Genomic DNA, 21422 nt, shown 5'->3' on the forward strand with positions numbered 1-21422 from the left:
ATTCCATGAAGTAACTCTGTCTCCTAAGGAGAAATAAAACTACATTTTTGGATGTGACAAAACATCTCTTTGAGGAAGGTAGGGTTGCTGAGTCAGCACAAGGCCCCTTTACAAACCCACCTAAGAAGAAATAGCAATGTCTGAAACAGAAAAATTGAAACAAACTTCAACAAGATGACAAAAAAGAAAAAAAAATTAATGTATATTGTGACTCTGAAGGGGAATGCAGAAGGTCAGAACCAGCTGACTCCAGCCAGGATGGGGCAACTGGAGATATGCCCCAGGATGGGAAATTTAGAGGGCACTGACTGAGCTTGTAGGAGGCAGTTGAGTGGCACAGTGGATAAAATGCTGAGCCTGAAGTCAGGAAGACCAGAGTTCAAATACAGCCTCAGGTACTTCCTGCCCCTGTCACCTGAGCAAGTCACTTAATCTCTGTTTGCCTTAATCCACTGGAGAAGGAAATAGCAAACCACTCCATCTTTGACATTTTTTTTACTATTATATTGGCTTGACCTACCCATGAGGAATTGATATTTTTCCAATTGTCTAACTCTGACTTTATTTGTGTGAAAAATGTTTCATAATTGTGATCTATAGTTCCTGGGTTTGTCTTGGCAGGTAGACTCCCAAGCCCAGTATCTCTGCTAAGAAAACCCCATGGATAGAATGGTCCACAGGGTCACAAAGAATCAGATATGACAGAATAACAAACAGCAACTGAACTTGTACTCCCTAAGGTGGCTGCAATAAGATTTCTGTGCCAGATCTGTGATAGAATAATGAGATTGTGGGGAGGAGAGGAAGGAGAAAACTTCCTGGGAGGAGGGGCTAATTATTTGACTATAGCTCTGCCTTCAGAATTCAAATTTGGCCTCAGAAACTTACTAGCTGGGTGACCCAGGGCAAGTCACTTAACCTTGTTTGCCTTAGTTTCCTCATCTGTAAAACAAGCTGGAGCAGAAAATAGCAAACCACTCCAGTATCATTGTCTGAAAAAGAGGATCACAAAGAGTTGGACATGAGTGAAACAACTGAACGGTGACACTGTGAATAAAGCACTGGCCCTGGAGTTAGGAGGACCTGAGTTCAAATCCAGCCTCAGATACTTACTAGCTGTGTGACCCTGGGCAAGTCATTTAACCTATAGCCTCCAATAAATAAATAAATGAAATGCTTAGGATTTTTTTTTAAAGGGAGGGGGAGTGAAAGGGTAAAAGCCTGACATGAGCTCCAGCCTAGGGATGGAAAGGGAAGCTGGTCTCCTCAGAATTCACAGCAGGGCTTATGGAGTGAGAAATGAGGTGGGAGAAGAGGGTATGTGGACCATGACTTTCCTATACCCCACCACACTACAGAATTGGGCAGGGTCAGGCCCTTCCTTCCTGTGGAGGAAGGCGCTGGTCTAACTGCCCTCCTGGATGTCGGGGGTGGGGGGGGAAGGGAAGGGGTTGATGGGTTTGGAACCAGCCTGAAAAGAAGCAAGGGGACCCTTTCCCATTTATCTGCTAGGATGAGACTAGGAGAATGTTTTGGGAAGGACTGACTGGTGCCCCAAATGAACCTTGGCCATATCGCAGAAGGCCAGATTTCAGTGATCCGACTGAACCACAACCAGCTGGACTGGAAGTAGAGAGACCTGAGCTCGGATCCCTGCTGAAACAGTAACTGTAAGTCTTTGTTTCCTCAGCTGTAGGCATCTACAGCTCTGCCTCAGGTATCAATAGAAAGTCCCCACTTTGCCACACAGAAGCAGATAGGTGACAGGCATGAGATACCTATGCACGCTCCTAAGTCCTAGCTGGGAGTTACCAGCAGGCTATGCGCACTCATAAGGACTATCAACTTCAGATTCAGCAACACTGAGTAAGCACGTGTTATGAACAAAGCACTGTGCTGGGCTGTCAGATTACTCAAATATGCAAATAGACCTGTCATCTCACAACCCATCATTGCCCTTCCTGGGTGACCTTTGGCAAATCACTCATCCTCTCAGCAGGCAGTAAGGAAGCACTTGAAGAAATGTTTTTTCATTCATTCATCCTCAGGACCTCAGTTTTCTCTTCTGTGAAATGAGGGGGTGGTCCTATGTGCTTTTGAAGGAATCCTCTGTCTTCCTATCCTGTGAGAATATTGCCACATGCTCCTGTAAATTTACAGCAGCAGAGCTCTCCCCCTACCCCTACCCTCCCGCCTACCAAGTTCTGGATCTCTTCGTCTTGCTCTCTGACATTGAGAAGGTACAGAGGAATACTCTGGCTGTACTGTGCTTATTCTTTGCTGATTACAAAAGTGTTTGATTTGCTCAGCCCTAAAGCCACAAAGCCAAAAAATAAAAATGAAGCAGTCCCTGCCCTCAAGGAACAGAATTCCATTCTTCTGGGTGGGTGGATGCCATCCATACAGAGATAAGCAAATATAAGGTCATTTGAGAAGAAACAGAGCAGGCAGCTAGGTGGTGCAGTGGATAGAGCACTGGCCTGGAGTCAGGAGGACCTGAGTTCAAATCCAGCCTTAGACACTCACTAGCTATGTGACCCTGGGCAAATTACTTAACCTTGATTGCTTCTCTCCTTCCCCCCCCCTCCCAGAAGAAAAAAGCTGGATACAATATTTACCATTCATCTGATAAGAAAATAATACAAGTCATTTGGGGGGCAGCTAGATGGCACAGCAAATAGAGCACCAGCCCTAAGTCCAAAATCTGGCCTCAGACACTTGACACTAGCTGTGTGACTCTAGGCAAGTCACTTACCCCCACTGCCTAGCAAGAAAATAAAATAAAAAGAGAAGAAACAGAGCATTAACAACTGATGGGCGTAGAGGAGGATCTGGAAAGACTTTAAGAGGAAGATGGCACAGTTCTGGAGCTCATAATCTCCTCAGGATAAGTTATTATTGTTGTTGTTGCTGTTCACTCATGTTGGACTCTCTGTGACCCCTTTTTGGGGCTTTCTTGACAAAGATACTGGAGTTGTTTGCCATTTCCTTCTCCAGCTCATTTTACAGCTGAGGAAACTGAGGCAAACAGGAGTAAGTGACTTGCGCAGGATCATATAGCTACTAAGTGTCCAAGGCCAGATTTGAACTCAGGAAGATGAGTCTTCCTGACACCAGGCCCAGGGCTCTATCCACTGTGCCACCTAGCTGCTCATACAAACAAACAAAAAACTAAAATATACAATATTTAATGATAGAAAAATTTGCATTAGACAAATGTAAAACAAAATGTTTTGAGCTTAGAAGGGCATGTAAGAGCTTACGCTCCCTTGGCATAACCTTCGTGAATCCAGTTTACCTCCATCCTCAATAAGAAGAAGACATTAGTGGAGGAAAGATGAACTATATGATATGCTATCATATGAGCATAACAACAATACCATAAATATGGCACCAGAGCTAAATTTTCTAGGATCATAGATTTAGTGCTGAAAAGGACCTTAGACATCAACCCCCTTGTTTTATTTTATTGGTGACTTTTATTTATTTTTGAAAGAATATTTTTATTTTATTTTTCTTAATTACATGTAAAACTTTTAGCATTTGCTTTTTATCATTTTTGAGTTCCAAATTTCCTCCCTTCCTCCCCTCTCCCCTCCTTGAGAAGGCAAGCACTTTGATATAGTTTATACATGTGCAGTCATGCAAAACATATTTCCATATTAGTCATGTTTCAAAAGAGACCACAGACCAAAAAAAGAAGAAAAAATACAAGAAAAATGAAGAAAGTTTAAAAAAAGTATTCATTGATCTGCATTCAGGCTCCCATCAGTTCTCTCTCTGGAGGTGAATAGCATTTTTCATTATACATTCTTTGGAATTGTCTTGAATCATTGTATTTCTGAGAATAGTTAAGTCATTCACAAGTTGATCATGATACAATATTGCTATTACTATGTACAATGATCTCCTGGATCTGTTCACTTCACTTTGCATCAGTAAGTCTTTCTAGGTTTTTCTGAAAGCATCCTACTAGCCATTTCCTACAGCACAATAGTGTTCCATCACTATCATATACCTCAATTTGTTCAGCCATTCCCTAACTGATGGGCATCCCTTTAATTTCCAATTTTTTACCACCACAAAAAGAGTGGCTATAAATATTTTTGTACATATAGCTCTGATGGGGCTGATGGACCCCCCAAAAAGAAAAGACCCTCAGTTCTTGAACTTTCCCACAAATTTCAGGAACCCAGATCCCTGGCATTCACCTGAGGCATTGCCCATCCCAGTCAATAATCCTCTCAACTGTCCTTTCATTGTGGTCCTGACCCAGCCCAGCCCTTCATTCTCTGTCACCTCAGAGCCATCCCAGGCTACTTGCCATGCCTTAATCATATCCAGATCTTCCCACAGTCTTTTCCCTGTAAAAATATCAGTCTTGTCCTTATGAAATTAGTAGATTCTTAAAATCTGACCTGCTTGTATTGGCATCACCAATAGCACAGACTCATTAGGAGTCTGGCTCACTTCTATTGGTATTACAATAATGTTACTGCTTGGACTGAAAGAAGACTTAAGTGGTCTAATTCTTTTGAGGCAACCCCCCCCACCCTGGACCCTTGTATTTTGGGGTTCCTAGCCCCTCTAGACCACAACAGTTCCTTTTCCTTTTATTTTTTAAAAATCTCTTTGGGAGGGGCAGAGCCAAGATGGCCGAGAAAGGCACAGATTTGCCTGAGCTCTCCCCCAAACCCCTCCAAACACCTTTAAATAATGCCATAAAGCAGTTCCTGGAGCATCAGAACCCACACAAGGACTGAGTGAAATAATTTTCCAGCCCAAGACAACTTAGAACGTCAGCAGGAAAGGTCTCCCACACCTGAGTGAGAGTAGAGCATAGTCCAGTGCAGGCTGCCCCAGCACAGCACAGCCCCAGCAAACCAGGAGCAGGCTTTGGGAGCTACTGAATCAGAAGTGGAAGTAGCTGCTTCTGCTATGGATTCAGGAGCTCTCAGCCCACAGACAGTAAGGGAGTCAAACAACTTGTCAGGAGGAGATTACAGGTGTGTCTTTGCTGGCACCGAGGCAATACCCTGTTGCTTTTCCCATGCTTGGATCCAGGTCATAGTCCTGGGTGGCAGACCCAGAATGAGGAGGAGCACTAGCACACCAGACTTTGTGGCCCCAGTAGAGAAGGACCCACAGTTCCAGGGCAGAAAAAGGTGCTTGTGGTCACTCACAGAGCAGAGTACTAGGCCATGAGAGTAGTAAAAACACCTCACCTCTGATCGTACCACCTTGGAAGAACTGAAAACTTACAGGTCCCTGGAAGGATCTCTGAAAACAGCTACACAAAACCCATGAAGCTTGGGACAGTGCTCCCTCCACCCTGGAAGCAGAGTTCTACTTTAATAAAGAGTTAAAAGTCAAGAAATAGGCTGGGAAGATGAGCAAAGAACAAAAAAAAAAATTCTGATCATAGCAAGTGACAAGGAAGATCAAAACATGTACTCCTACATCCAAAGCCTCCAAGAAAAAATATTGGTCTCAGTCCATGGAGGAGCTCAAAAAGGATTTTGAAAATCAAGTAAGAGAGGTAGAGGAAAAATTTGGAAGAAGAATGAGAATGACGCAAGAAAATCATGAAAAATGGGTCAATAGTTTGGTAAGGGAAACACAAAAGAATACTGAAGAAAATAACACCTTAAAAAACAGACTAAGCCAAATGGTAAAAGAGGTACAAAAAGCCAATGAGGAGAAGAATGCCTTTAAAAGGAAAATTGGTCAGATGGAAAAAGAGGCACACAAATTCACTGAAGAAAAAACTCCCTAAAAAGTAGAATTGGCTAAATGGAAAAGGAGGTACAAAAGTTAACTGAAGAAAATAATTCCTTAAAAATTAGAACTGAGCAAAGGGAAGTTAATGCCTCTATGAAAAATCAAGAAACAATAAAACAAAACCAAAAGAATGAAAAAATAGAAAACAACGTGAGATATCTCTTTGGAAAAACAACTGACCTGGAAAATAGATGCAAGAGAGATATTTTAAAAATTTTTGGACTATCTGAAAGCCATGATAAAAAAAAAAGCCTAGAAATCATCTTTCAAGAAATTGTCAAGGAAAACTGCTCTGATATTCTAGAGCCAGAGGGTAAAATAGAAATGGAAAGAATCCACCAATCGCCTCCTGAAAGAGATCCCAAAATGAAAATTCCCAGGAATATTATAGCCAAATTTCAGAGCTTCCAAGTCAAGGAGAAAATATTGCAAGCAGCCAGAAAGAAATAATTCAAGTATCATGGAGTCACAATGACAATAATACAAGATTTAGCAGCTTCTACATCAAAGGATTGGAGGGCTTGGAATATGATATTCTGGAAGGGCAAAGGAGCTAGGATTACAACCAAGAATCACCTACTCAGCAAAACTGAGTATAATCCTTCAGAGGGAAAAAAATAAATATTCAATGAAATATAGTACTTTCAAGCGTTCTTGATGAAAAGAACAGAACTGAATAGAAAATTTGACTTTCAAATACAAGGTTCAAGAGAAGCATGAAAAGGTAAACAGGAAAGGGAAATCATAAGGAACTTAACAAGATTAAACTGTTTACATTGCTACATGGGAAGATGATACTTGTAACTCATAGAACTTTCTCGTTATTAGGGCAGTCAGAAGGAGTATATATAGACAGAGGGCACAGGTATGAGTTGAATATGAAGGGATGATATTTTAAAAAGTAAAATTAAGGGGTGAGAGAGGAATGTACTGGGACAAAGGGAAAGAGAGAGGCAGAATGGGGTAAATTAGTTCACATCAAAGCGACAAGAAAAAGCTTTTACAGTGGAGGATAGGAGGGGAAAGGTAAAGAGGAGTGAGTGAACCTTACTCTCATCAGAACTGGCTGAAAGAAGGAATAACATACACACTCAGTTGGGTATAGAAATCTGTCTTAACCCTACAGGAAAGTAGGAGGGGAAGGTGTTAAGAGAAGGGGGGGGGAGTGATAGAAGGGAGGGCAGATTGGGGGAGGGGTAGTCAGAAGCAAAATACTTTTGAGAAGTGACAGAGTGAAAGGAGAGAGAGAGAATAGAATAAAAGGGGCGGGGGAAATAGGATGGAAGAAATACAGTTAGCAATAGTAACTGTGAAAAAAATTTTGGAGCAAGTTTCTCTGGTAAAAGCCTCATTTCTCAATCATATAGAGAACTGAATCAAATTTATAAAAATAAGAGCCATTCCCCAACTGATAAATTATCAAAAGATATGAACAGTTTTTAGATGAAGTAATCAAAGCTATCTATAGCCATATGAAAAAAAAATGCTCTAACTCACTACTGATTGGAGAAATGCAAATTAAAACAATTCTGAGGTACTATCTCATACTTATTAGATTGACTAATAAGACAGAAAAGGAAAATTACAAATATTGGAGGGGATGTGGGAAAAAATTAGCTATTAATGCATTGTTAGTGAAGTTGTGACCTGATTCAGCCAATCTGTAAAGCAATTTGGAACTATGCCCAAAGGGCTATTAAACCACGTATGCTCTTTGACCTAGCAATACCATTTACTAGATCTGTATCCCAAAATAGATAAAAAAAAAAAACAAAAAGGAAAAGGACCTATGTGAACAAAAATATTTATAGCAGCTCTTTACTGGTGGCAAAGAATTGGAAATTGAGGGGACGCCCATTAATTGTGGAATGGCTGAACAAGTTGTGGTATATGATTTTGATGGAATACTATTGTGCTATAAAAAATAATGAACAGGATGCTCTCAGAAAAACCTCGAAAGACTTACATGAGCTGATGCAAAGTGAAATGTACTGTGTACAAAGTAACAACAATATTGTGAGATGATCATCTGTGAATGACTTAGCTATTCCCAGCAACACAATGATCCAAGACAATTCTGAAGGACCTGTGATGAAAAATGCCATTCATCCCCAGAGAAAGAACTGATGGTATCTGAATACAGATTGAAGTATTTTTTTTACTTTATTTTTCTTGAGGTTCTTTTTTTCTATGTTTTCTTTCACAACATGACTAATAAAGAAATGTTTTGCATGACTATACATGTATAACCTATATTGAATTGCTTGCCTTCTCAATGTGGGGTGGGGATGGGGAGAGAGGAAGAGAGAGAATTTGGAACTTGAAGTTTTGAAAACGAATGTTAAAAATTGTTTTTACATGTAACTGGGAGGAAATAAAATATTAAATAAATTTTTTAAAATAAAAAAATGAAATAAGATCTCTTTGGGATATAGACCTGGTAGTGGTATTCCTGGGTCAAAAAGTATGTACCAAAAAAAAAAAAGGATGCACAGTTTTAGCCCCTTTGGGCTTAGTTCAAAATTGCTCTCCAAAACAGTTGGATCAGTTCACAAATTTACCAAGAGTGCATTAGTATCTCAATTTTTCCATATCCATTCCAACATTTGGTTTTTTTTCCTTTTCTGGATGACTTATTTTTACTTTATAGACATTTCCTGATATCCCCTCTCTCTCTTCTCCCCTATAAAACGCTCCCTTGTCAGGCACAGGTTCACATACACACACACAGAGTCAAGCAAAACCAACAGATACAGAGACTGCATAACACATGTGATATATTCAGCATTTGTCTTCCCATGCATTTATATCCAGATTGTGATGGACAGTTTTCAAAACATTTTCTTCATAACACTCCCATGAGAAAGAGAATGCAAGTACTATTGCTTCTATTCTGCAACTGAGAAAATGAGGCCTAGAATGTGACTCACCGAAGGTCATACTCTTTAGTGACTAAGGTGAGACTAGATCCCAGATGTCCTGATTCCCAGCCTCAGACTTTTTCTTTTACTCCAGCATGACTCACCAGGACTGACAATTGCCTTCCCTGCCCACTTTCCCTTCTTCCCAGATGCCTCCTTGTCATGTTTCAAAGCATATTATTGGTTTGTTTTTAACTCTCCTCTATAAGAAATTATTATAGGAGCCTAGAATTTAGACCCAGTAAAAACCTTTAAAGCCATCTTGTGCAACTCCCTTATTTTACAGACAACAAAACTGAGACCCTCAAGAAAGGTAGTGATTTTCCCATAGTTATACTGGTAGTAAGCAGCAGAGGCAGAATTTTAAACCAAGAAATAACCAACCAACTTAAATTGTTTAAGATGTGCAGAAAATGGAAGCAAAGACAAACAGCAGAAGATGAATGTAAGAGTTTTGCACAGTCCAGTAAAAAGAGTATGAAGAATGCTGAAGTTCAGTGCAGTGAATATGCTCTGGGGTCACTATCCCAAAAACAGGTACCTACTTCTTCTCCTCAATGTTCTAGAGGTACACCTGAGGGGTTTGGGGTATTTCTTTTCTAATGCCATTAGCTTAAGCCCCAGTGGTTGTATCCCCTCCCTTCACTGTTAGGTACCGGTGACTAGAGCCCCAGTGCTATTTAACCCATTAACATGAATTAGGTTTTATAAAGGGACATTCACTTTGAAGATACAGCAATAACAAAAGAACAAACATTTCCCTCCAACACCTAAAGGGTATGCTCCCCTATCCTACCTCTTTCTCTGGGAAGAGAGAGTAGAGTCAGAAATATCAGGTGGTCCCACCAAGTTCATGGTTCAATTACAGCATCAATGCCTGGATGAGTGCTTATTGTATCTACCACTGGGCTGGCTCCAAAAACCATTCCTGAAGGTGACTCCTTGCACCTCGGATCACCGCCTCTGTCCAAAGCACCTGGCATATGCTTTCCCATACTTCTGGATTTCTGGACTCCTAGAGCCTTGCTCTCTTGACCTTTTGAAACTCACAAAGTCAGAACCTACAGATTAAGCTCTTGCATCTTAAATGAAAAAACAAATGCCAAGGTAGACAAAAGATCAAGGCTTGTTTTTGAAGGGTCATGTCATTCTCAGAGGGAGAGAGCTCAAGGCTTCTCCCCACTATAGTATCGTCTCTCATGAGATACCACCAACAAAGAAGTTAAACCAAAAAAGGTCCACCAAGAAAGAGAAGGAAAAGAGAATTAATAGCCAATGCCATCTAAGACCTTTTGAAATTTATCATATTTTATTTTTCCCCAATTACATATTAAAACAATTTTTAACACTTTTTTAAGTTTTGAGTTTCAAATTCTACCCCTCCCTGACCTCTCCCCTCCCTGAGACAATAAGCAATCAGATATAGGTTATACGAATGCAATCATGTAAAATATCATCTGAGGCCTTTTTCAAGCACCCATCTGGGCTGGTTCCATAGCTGCAGCCAGTCAAAGAGGCTGCTGTATACCACATGGGCTGGAAACAGTTATAGAGTGTCTGCTCATGTCCAGTAGTCTCTAAGGCAACCCCACTGCTTTCATCAAAACTCTCCCAGAAGCAGGCTCTTGGCCTCTTCCTCACAGGAAATTGTTTTAGCCAAGTGCACTGATGCACTTTGCCCACTCACCAATCGCCTCTTACACTAGTATTGGGATAAGGGGGGTTGGTGTTCCTTGTGGTAGAAAGTGAGCTAAGGATATTTTTGGTTTGTTTCAGAATCCTATAATTACTGCGCCCATTCATAGGGGTATGGCTATGCCAATATTTATTGAAAGTTGGGTGGTTGGGGTGAAAGAGTGTGGGAGACCAGAGACTGGTAAGGGCAGTCAGGACTAAAGAAAGAGGGGGATATAGCTTTTGATATAGGGATATAGATAGCTGATATAGATATAGATTTGTTTTAAGCTATACTGGAAGAAAAAGGAAACAGATCTTTCTTGGGGAGGACAGAATGATAATGACTGACACCTAAGAGAAAGCAAAACTGTTCATTTTCCATTTTGCTTCATTTTTCTCTGCAACGGACTGAAAATGACAGAACAAAAATGATTATCAGGAAGTGGGTATGGAAGACAAAGAAGGAGGTAAAGAGCACCTAGCTATACTTGATGAGTTCAAAGCACCTGACCTAGATGAACCCCATCCCTCGAGTCCCAAAAGATCTGGCAGATGTAACTGCTAAGCCACTGACAATGATCTTTTAAAGATTATGGAAAGGTGGGGGGGTGGAGTGTGGTACCACAAGATTAGAGAAGAGCAACTGTCTAGATTTTCAAAAAAGTAAAAAGAATGGAATGGATAAATTATAGTCCAGTTTTACACCAGCATGCCTCACCAGGTCTGACTTAATTGCCCTCCTTCCCCACTTTCTCAAGTGCAAGGGAGTACACCATGACCCAAGGTGCAAGGAGTGAGCTTCAGGAATGATTTTTGGAGCCTGCCCAGTGGTAGCTGTAATAAGAATTCATCCAGGCATTGATGCTACAATTGGCCATGAACTTGCCAAAGGAACTGTGAAGGATTTAATTCCTGAGAAAATTCTAGAGCGAATTTAATTTCATTTTATTAGTTGGAGTTTGAGTGAAAAGTATCTCCGCTAGTTTTGTTATTAGGACATCTGACTGAATTGCTAACACCAAAGAGGTGATCATTCTAGTACAAAGCGCCAGGGAATCCCTACAGTCCTTGCAGTATGATGGAGTTCATTTTATAATTAGTTTGGAGGTAGGGGAGAAGTAAAGGTTTTCCGTCTGAAGTTTCTTCCAGGCTTTACTGTCTGCTTTTATTAATGGGCTGAAGGCTGGGGAAGGGGACAGAGCAGTCTTTGATAGGACCTGTCACTACTACTTGTGGTGGTCGAATGAGGCATAATTGTCTGGTAGAGAGCAGATGAAATCCCAGAAGCTTCTTCCAAGTCCAATAGTAATCATGAGGGCCATCGCCTCAACTCATCACCCCTGGACTGAAGAAGAGGGTAGGGGGATCTTTTGGTATAGTTGTCTGCCAGAGAGTAGAGGGACATCCAGCAGTTGAAGTCCCAGAAGCTTCTTCCAGCTCCACTGTTCAGTCTGGTCCTGTAAGGTAAAAAACTGAGGAAGCAGCCTTCTGGGAGGAGGAGATTGATGTCCACACCTCTATGGGTTCCTCTGAATGTCGGCAATCTTGGGTCATGAAAGTTGCAAGGATTGAGCGTGTCTGATGAAGATACCATGATGGATCCTTGAGTCTGACAGGTTGCTGGAGACACAGGGTCCAGGATGGCTTTTCTTCCAGTGCCCACAGCAGACACCATCAAGGCCACCTCCAAGGTCGCTGCCATGCCTACCAAACCTACCACCTGACTGGGCTCAGCTGCCAGTGCCTCGAAGGCCTGAGGAAAAGGGGCAGACATGTAGGCAGGCTGGGCCGCATGAGCCCAAAAGGGCCAAAGGGTACCTCCAGTGGTGCTTTGACAGTTTCTCTAGCATAGCTTCTTTAAGAACAGGTCATGCCAAATTCATCTTACCTTTTTTTTAAACAGGATTACTAAACTAGTAGATAAGGAAAATATTAGAAAATAGTTTGCCTAGATTTTATCAAAGCATTTTATCAAATATTGTTTACTATTCTTGTGGAGAAGATGGAGAGATATAGATTAGACCAGAGGTATCGAACACAGCCCCATGTGTCTCACAATACTCCCAAGTGTGACCAAATCAAAATGTAATTGGGAAATATTTAATAAAATAAATAAAAATACAATAAAATAGAGATACGTGACATTTTAAAATTAAGTCAAAATATACCCCTCAGGATAGGGATTCCTATTTGAATTTGATATCACTGAATTAGAGAATAGTAAAATCAGATGGAGTCAGAACTGGTTGGATGGTTCAGCTCAAACAGTAGTTATTAATGGTTCAACATAAACCTGGTAGGAGGTGTCCAGTGGAGCACCCTGAAGATCTGTGCTTGGTCCTATGACGTTTAACATTTTTGTCAGTGATTTAGGCAGAAATCAAGTTTGCTCATTAAGTTAGCTGATGACACAAAGTTGGAAAGCATAACTAACAAAATTAGGATCTTAAATGATTTTGACAGGCTAGAGCACAAATCTAAAAATCTAATAAGATTCAATTAATTGGAATAAATGTAAAATCTTGAACTTGGGTACAAAAAAATCATCTTCCAAAAGTATACTATGGAGGACCATGGATAGATGGGCATTTGTTCTAAAAAAAATCTTGGTAGACTGTAAGTTTAATATGAGTCAGCAGCATCCATAGGCAGGCAAAAAAAAAAAATGAGATCCTTGCCTACACTAGGAGAGGTATAGCTTCCAAGAGGGAGATGACATTCCCAATGTACTCTGCCCTTATCAGACCTCATCTAGAGTATTATGTTCAGTTCTGGGTGCCAGGGTTTGAGAAACACATTGATAAATAAGCCAGAGAGCGAATAGAGGAGGGCAGCAAGGATGGCAAAGGACCCTGAGTCCATGTCATAAGAGGATTGGTTGAAGGAACTGGGCAAGCTTAGCCTAAAACAAAATTTTTTTAAAAAATGAAGACTGGAGGATAGAGGGAGAGACATGATAGTTGTCATAAGGTACTCAAGTGGAAGACAGACTGGACTTGTTCCATTTGGCTCCAAAGGGCAGAATCAGAAGCAATAGGCAGAACAAAAACTTCCTAACGATCAAAGCTGTCCAAATGTGAAACAGGATGCTTACAGAGGTGGTGGGCTTCCCCTCCTAGGAGGCTGTCAAGCAGAAGCTGGCTGACCACTCGTTACGTATGTTACAGTGAGGATTCCTTGGCTCAGTAGATGAATCGGACTCGATGGTCACTCAGGTGCCTCCCAACTGGACAATTCTGTGATTCTTTAATTCTACTCCACATTCCGCTCCACCACAGCATCCAAATGACCGGGGTTATAACTAAATGAGTGTTTTATGAGCTGGAGAGGTTAAGTGAAAAGGGAGAAAGGAGAGGGGGAGGAGAGGGGGAGACAGGTACCCAAAAAGAAGCATTCTCCAATTGGAGGCAGACATCATCCCGTGGTTCTCAGTTTGCAGCCTAGCCAGTCCAAACAGCCCCTGTTTGTCTGCTGTGTCCTCATGCTGCTCTCTGCTGGCAAATAGCAAACTTTCCACGGAAAGGCTCAAGCAGGGTTTTTTGAACAGAGTTCACTTCATAACTCTCATAGAATGTGATAGCTGGCAGGGCATTTAGGATGGTAGAATAAGAACTCTTAGAATACAGAATGATAGAACTAAAAGAACCCTTAAACTGCTAAATGCAGAATGTTAGAGCTGCAAGCACCCTTAGTCATAAAATAAATAGCGAGTGCTGCAAAGAAAGGCATGATTAGAATGCGGAATGTTAGAGCACGAGGGTGCCTTAGAGACCATTTCTTTTAATCTCCTCATTTTCTGGACAGGAAAAGTAAGACTTAGAAAAGAGAAGTGACTTACTTGAAGTTATACCTAAGACCTAGGTCTCCTTGACCTTGAGCTCAGGTCCAGAAAAAACAAATACTGAGATGGAGACTGTTCTAAGGATCAAATTAACTGATTACTTTTTTTAAAAAAGTAAAGTATAAAGTAATGATGCAAATGTAGGCTATTATTACAGGAAATAAAGTGCAATAGGATTTTTTCTTTCGTAGTACACACCAAATAGCATTTCACCTTTATAAAGCCCTTCCTTTATAATATTCCCATGAGAGAATTAGCACAAGTATCCTTAACCCCAACCTACAGATGAGGTAAGTGATTTGCACAGTGCCTGATACATAGTAGGTGCTTAATACTTCTTGGATGACTGACTGACTGACCATTGTGGTAGATGAAAGATGAAATGTCTGAGGGAACAAAGGTTGGAGCTTCTGAGCATACTGAGTTCTTAAGCAATGCATGCCAATTGCCTAACAAGTCAGGACCAGGCCTCCTCAGCTTTGGCACTGGACCCAGAATATAGGAGGAAACATATTTTTGTGCATTAAAAACAATCAAATAAGACCAATTAATTAAAAGAAAGCAATTAACCAGGATACAATATCAGGTAATCTGATTTCTAATTGGAGAAAAGATTGAGTACTTTCCAAGTTGGGAGGGTGAAAGTGAACAAGTACAATTCCCTGCAATCAGAAAAAGAGGTATCTCTCTCAAGTGGTATGCAATGACTGTATACAATCAAAGGAACATGGAAATAACTGATCTATCAGTATGGGGCCAGTTTGCAGATGTGTAGTTATGAGAAAACTCCTTGCATCAGTCTTTGGATCTGACTGGGTTTCTGGTCGGCTAACTAGTTAACTAGGTCCTTAGTTAAGGTTCTCTAGGCAGCAGATAGAGGTGGTCCAGCTTCCCAGCAGCATAGGGATGGGTTCAAGCAATGCAATAAAATTTTCTCCCATTCCCACAATTGATTAAAGTTTTCTCACAAGACAGAAATTGGGCTAGACCCATAATTGAGTAGAAAGGGAACTGAGCTAGCTCCAGAACTGAATCACAAGATGGAGTCAGTGTGGTTAACTCAATTTCCACAATTAACCACTCCCTATCCTAATTCCCTCACCATGTTCACAACAACTCATAAGTGTCTGGGCTGGGCCTTGAACTGTAGGTTTTCTGGCTCTCATTCAGGTTTCCACCAAAAAGAGTTACCTTTCAACTTGAAACTACAATCCATACATTTTAAAATAACTGTAGTCATGTGACTCTCAAGCAAGTGCTCTCTCTCTTCTCAAATTTCTTATGGCATATTGCCCAGATCTTTCCATTGCATTCATCTAATTCTTTCTTGTGTCATGGTTTTTTGTGTCAGTGTCTTTCCCCCCAGTGGGTTGTAAGCTTCTTCAGGGAAGAGTCTCTGATGTATCTATCTTTACATCTTACACCGCCACACAAGGTCCAAAACATAATAGACATTTGTTGAAATCAAGAGCTGGACTTGAAGTCCTTGTGTTACATTGAGCAAATAATTTCCCTTCTCTGAACCTGTTTTCCCAACTATAAAATAAGGGCAGCTAGATAAAATGGTCTTTAAGATCTCTGTAAATAAAAGAATCAGATTATGTGATCTCCAAGGTCTCTTCTTGCTCTAAATCCTATGCCTCTAAGAAACGATGAAGTGGTGAGGGTGGAAGAAAACAGACATTCTCGCCACTCTAGTCACCTAATCTGATGACTCAAACAGAAAATCCAAGCAACCCCTCCCCTTCCTTTGCACTATCTCCTTCCTAGTAGCATTTATATAGCACTTTAAAGTTTGCAAAAAACAAAACAAAAAAATAGCTTTCTGAGTCAGGATTCAAGCTCAGGTCTTCATCTATTGTGCTCCCTATACAGCGGCTATATGCTATAAAGGTGACAGGATATGTTCTGAGTCCAGCTATGTCAAATTATAAACCCCAGAAGAAACAAAAGCCTTCTATAGTTTCCTTCAGTAATGAATTCAGTTCCCTCTTCTGTAAAATGGGCATAATAATAGTTGTCCTACCTACTTCAGAAGGTTGCTGTGGGAATAAGTGATATAAAGCACTATTAAATCAAAGCTGAAAGCCTTAGTTTAAGGTTGTTTTGTTGAAATCCCTGACCCAGAATTCTTGATGTCTCTCCTTGGAAACTGAGGTAATTTGGACAGCCTATAACAATAATGATGATGATGGTGATAAAAAACAACTCACACCACTACAGCATTTTAAGGTTTACAAAGCCCTTTATTTGCAACATCTCTGTGAGGTAAGTAATATAAACTCTATTATACCAGTTTTACAGGAGAAGAAATTAAGACTCAGAGTAGAGAAATGATTTGTTGACATCTTGAAGTGGCAGAACTGGAATTCAAACCCAGGTCTCTTGACTCCCAGTGCAGTGATCTAATAGGCTGCCTAATTTGTGATACATGTCTTTATGGATATATAAAAGTCAGTTCCAGACTCCCAGCACTGATACAGGGTCTTATCCAGTGCTTAGCACAGTGCCTGGCATATAACAGGCACTTAATAAATGCTTGTTGACTTGATTTGACTGTCTTGTATGTACCTGATTTAGGGCAGCTAGATGGCAAAGGCAATACAGTCCCAGGCCTGGAGTCATGAAGACTCACCTTACTGAGTTTAAATCTGGCTTCAGACACTTATTAGCTGTGTAACCCTGGACAAGTCACTTAACTCCATTTGCCTCAGTTTCCTCATCTGTAAAATGAGCTGGAAAAGGAAATGGCAAACCACTCCAGTATCTTTGCCAAGGAAACCTCAAATGGAGTCATAAAAAGGTAGACACGGCTGTGTATATCTTTTTTATACATAGCTATATGCCCTCCCTATTATGGGATCCTTGAGGACAGGATCTGTTTCTGCCTCTTTTAAAATCCCCATCACTTAGCACAGTGCATATGGAAGGTGCTTTAATAAATGCTTGATGGTCTGTAGTTACTCTCTGGACAGACAGCTCACAGCCTTCTTTCCACTCCTTAGTGGGCAGTCTATAGGAATTGCCATGATTTTTAAAAATTCGTCACCTGCGTAGTTGCCTTCTGGTGACGAGTCACTTTACTTTTAGCTACGCTGGTCTTTGGATAGGAGACACAGTGTGTCACTCAGCTTGCACTGAAGGATTGTCTAACTTAGTAACACCCACCAGAGCTTGTGCTATGCTGAGATCATCTTCAAAAGCCCAGGGTAGCACACTGAGGAATGAAAGGAGGATTTTAGTGGAGGATGATGTCTTATACATTTTATAACCTTCCCACACAAGGTATAATAGTAGAAAAAAATTTAATCATTGAAAAAATTATGATCAAATGTTCACAATCCAGCTAGCCAGCCTATCCCTATGGTTTCTGTGAGACAGGTAAGGGTCTTTCATGCTCTGTCTTAAAATAAGAGTTCACATTGTTCCTAGGTCTGATGAAGGGAAATGGGATCAATGAAAAGACAAGGTGCAAAATAGGAGGAAAGGATATGTAGGGAGGCTGAACTAGGGAGGAAAATATAATTAGCATCTATAATAGAAGCTGAAATAGAAGAGTCTTGGGGTGAGATGGCAAGCAACCGAAATGATGATGCTATGGGTAATCAAATAGTGGGCAGGATGTGAAGATGAAGGATTAAGAGACTTATAAATGGAAAGGTTTTAACGACGTTCTAGTGTAACTTCCTCATTTCACAGATGAGGAAACTGAGAAAGGGGCTTGCCCAAGGTCAATCACACAGGTGATGATGACGACGATGATGACAATAATAATAATACAATAACTGACATATACATAACACTTTAGAGTTTGCAAAGAAGAACTTCACATATTCATTATTTCGTTTGTTCCTCACAATAATCCTATGAGGCAGATACTGCAGGTGTTATCTTCTCCATTTTACAAATGAAAAAACTGAGCCTCGGAAGGATTTGCCCAAGGTCGAATAGCTAATACCAGAGACAAGATTTGAACGCAGTGATGCTAACCCCATGTCCATTATGCCACATTGGTACTAAGGGGAAGAGACTTAACTCAAACCAAGCCCACTGGCTGCAGACCCAGTGCTCTTTTTACTACATACGCCATGTTGCAATTTGGAGGGGAAGAGACAGAGAGGATGAAGCGTGTTTGAGTCACAACGACCGGACCTTGGAAGTACCAGGATAAGAGATTGGGCTCCAGGTTAGGGGTGGCGTAGGGGCAGTATAACTTCTCCCTCCCCCCCCTTCCCCATGCTACACCCCCCACCCCTGGGCTTCTGCGTCCGATTCTTGGACCAGATCCGGTTGCTTAGCAACGCTCTCCTCCCACCCTTTTCCCATCTCCTGGCCGCACGCTTGTTGCTAGGGGGCGGGCCGACGCATGCGCAACGAGTAGCGGGAGGCCTGGCGCGTCACATCCTGTTTCTTTAGGGGAACGTGGCCTTCCCCTCCTCTCCTCCCCTCTCCTCCCCTCCCCTCCCCTGCAGCGCCGGCGGCGGAGCTGGAGCCGCAGCAGCCGCAGCAGCCGCAGCCTCAGCGATGGACCCGACCCTTAGCGAACCCCACAATGGCAGCGGCCCCGCCGAGCCCCCCGCGGCCCCCAGTGCAGCCAACGGCACGGCGCGGCCGCCATCCACCCCCCGAGGGCATCGCCCTGGCCTACGGCAGCCTCCTACTCATGGCGCTGCTGCCCATCTTCTTCGGGGCCTTGCGCTCGGTGCGCTGCGCCCGCAGCAAGGTACGTCCAAACCGGCCCCTGGCCCTGGCTGCCCGCGACCCGCGAGCCAGGACCCCCGCCCCCAGCCCCGCCCCAGCCTCCTCCTGGGACGGCCCAGACCCGATGCCCAACGCGCCTTCGCTCCGGGAGGGGGGATAGAACCCCCCGCTTTGGCCCATCCGAGCCCAGGACCCCCTCCCCAGTGACCCAGTCTTACCTCCAGCCCACGGCCCTCACCGGGCCGCCGCCCCGAATTCCGCCACCCACCCAGACCCGCTTAGACTGTGGCAGACCCCAATCCTCGAGCCACACCCCATCAGACACAAACCCTCACCCACATGCATACAACAAATACTACATATAATTCGAGCACAAAAACACAGGCACCAAGACAAAACCAGATGGTTTCCCAACCTGCCCTTGATAAATGCATCCTGCCTCAATCTTGCCACACAACACTTACCTCAGTCACCCTAAAATAGCTTCTACTTGACCATGGAGCCCCCCAGTCGTTTCTTCTGGGCCCGAATTCTCTGAGATAGGAACAGTCTCGGTACTCAGGCTTCAGGAGTATCCCCACTGACCTTGATTTCTCTCCCTTTGGCCTCAGGCCTAAATTTCCCCCTTCCCCCAAATAGACCCTAGATGAATTGGCCCAACATCAGTCCCTCATGGGACCTAATCGGGCCCCAATACCTGCCCAGATCCAACCTCAACCCAAAATTCCCTTTCCTCTGCTTGTGAAGGACCCCAGTATCATACAGTATACCTTCCTTCACCTCCCCCAAAACACACACCTTATGTTTACATGGCTAAGGATTCAGGGCAGCCCTTGCCTACCAGCCTGATCCATCTGGTATCCAAAGGCCATAATTCAGTCTCTGCCTTAAACTTCATCATTCCCCCAAAAAGCCCTAGGTAGCTTGGCCTTTGCCTGTCTCAGAGACTGAGCTGCTCCCAGCACCCTGTCCATCCTTCTGTCACCTTTTCTATCTTATCCCTTCTAAAGCTGCAACTCTGTTCCCCCTCCCCACCATCCCCAGGCATTCCTTAGGCACAACTTTCTACCTTTTCTGCCTTACATTCAAGCCCCTCTGATCCATGTCCTTGTCCTGATATGCCAAAGTCTGTCTCTTCCCTCCCCCAAATTAAATTTATCCTGGCTCCTGTCAAGCTGACCCCGTCTTCTGTGATCTCTCCATCCCCCTTCTACCTTTTTTCTTCAACCCTACTACCATAACTGTGTCCCTGACCTTCATCTTCTCATTTCCTGTAATAAAAACATAAATTTATTTTGGCATGTACCAGAGGCTACCTTCACTCCCATCTTCCTGGTTGCTCTGGGACAATAGAACTTCAAGTGAACTCTTCTCCTGCCCTAAGTTGGCCTTTCACAGAAAAAATTGAGCTGTTTCTAGTCTGACAACCACTCTTCCACATTCTGAAGAGATAGGTGCCTGGATTCCCAGAATAGTGGCCAGTTTCAGAAACAGCTGGCACCTCCCTCTCTCTTATTGCCACTTCCTAAGACCCCACTCCACGGTGCTTCCTGCCAGTACCATGAGAGAGTTGAGTCCCTTTTCCCTCCCAAGAAGGATGGAGCTTGTCCTGTAAGAGAAAGAAGAACAGTAGTGCTTATACCAGGGCCACTCTAGCTTGAGAGGAAAAATTAAAAGAAGCATGGAGGTGACCTAGTTTTCTGTACCTCTCCAATACCTTTCATAATAATAATAATAGCTACTCACATTCCTTTAGAATTTTATGGTTTACAAAGCTCTTTCCTCACAACAGCCCAATGAGGTGGAGAGTCCAAGTATCATTGTCACCCATTTTACATATGAGGAAACTGAGGTTTATCAAGGTGATATGACTTTTATCATAGTCACAGCTATTGAGTGGACTATTAAATGGAGTCTTGACTCCAGATATAATATATTCTCAACTATAGCACACTGCTGGTTTCAGGCATCCCTATGCAAGCCCTTCAGGTCTCCTGTTTAGTGGTGTAGAAAAGGGATAGAACCAAACCAGAAGACGACTACAGGAGAAAGATAAGAAGTGTCATAGATGTTGGGGGAGCGGGTCACTTTCTAATTGAGATATAGCCTATTCCCAGCTGCAACGGACCTTAGATCATAGAATGTTAATGCTAGATTGGACCTTAAGAGATCTAGTCCAGCTTTTTTATTTTGCAGACAGGGAAATAGAGGCCCAAAAGCGACTTTCCCAAGGTCATAGAACCAGTCAGTAGAAGAGCTTGGGCTAGAACCTAGATCTCTTAATTGTCCATCTAAGGCTCTGTTCACTACAGCAGACTGTTCTAGCAAAGCCCAGATCCTCAGGCCTTTACACTGAGTTGCCAGCTCCTGTTGCTTTTGTCTGAGTCTAATAACTGTGCTTTTAGGTTGCAGTTGGATGCTAAATTTATTCTTGCTGTTTGTGTCAGGGTTTCACTAATTATGTTTGTGTTTCAGAAGCCAACGAATATGCATAAGTGTGC

General features: G+C 42.4%; 1 protein-coding gene across 1 annotated transcript in view; it reads left to right on the top strand.

Annotated features, from left to right (window-relative positions):
• Positions 1-18626: 18626 nt before the first annotated feature.
• HM13 (histocompatibility minor 13) overlaps positions 18627-21422 on the top strand; it is a 34659-nt gene continuing 31863 nt past the window's right edge. Inside the window, 2 exon segments of the mRNA XM_020990684.2 lie at positions 18627-18843; positions 18845-18943. Coding sequence (XP_020846343.1) covers positions 18745-18843; positions 18845-18943 — 198 coding nt within the window. The 5' untranslated portion in view covers positions 18627-18744.

Source organism: Phascolarctos cinereus, unplaced genomic scaffold (assembly GCF_003287225.1).
Source record: "Phascolarctos cinereus isolate Bilbo 61053 unplaced genomic scaffold, phaCin_HiC Scaffold_2;HRSCAF=192, whole genome shotgun sequence".
Lineage (NCBI taxonomy): Eukaryota > Metazoa > Chordata > Mammalia > Diprotodontia > Phascolarctidae > Phascolarctos > Phascolarctos cinereus.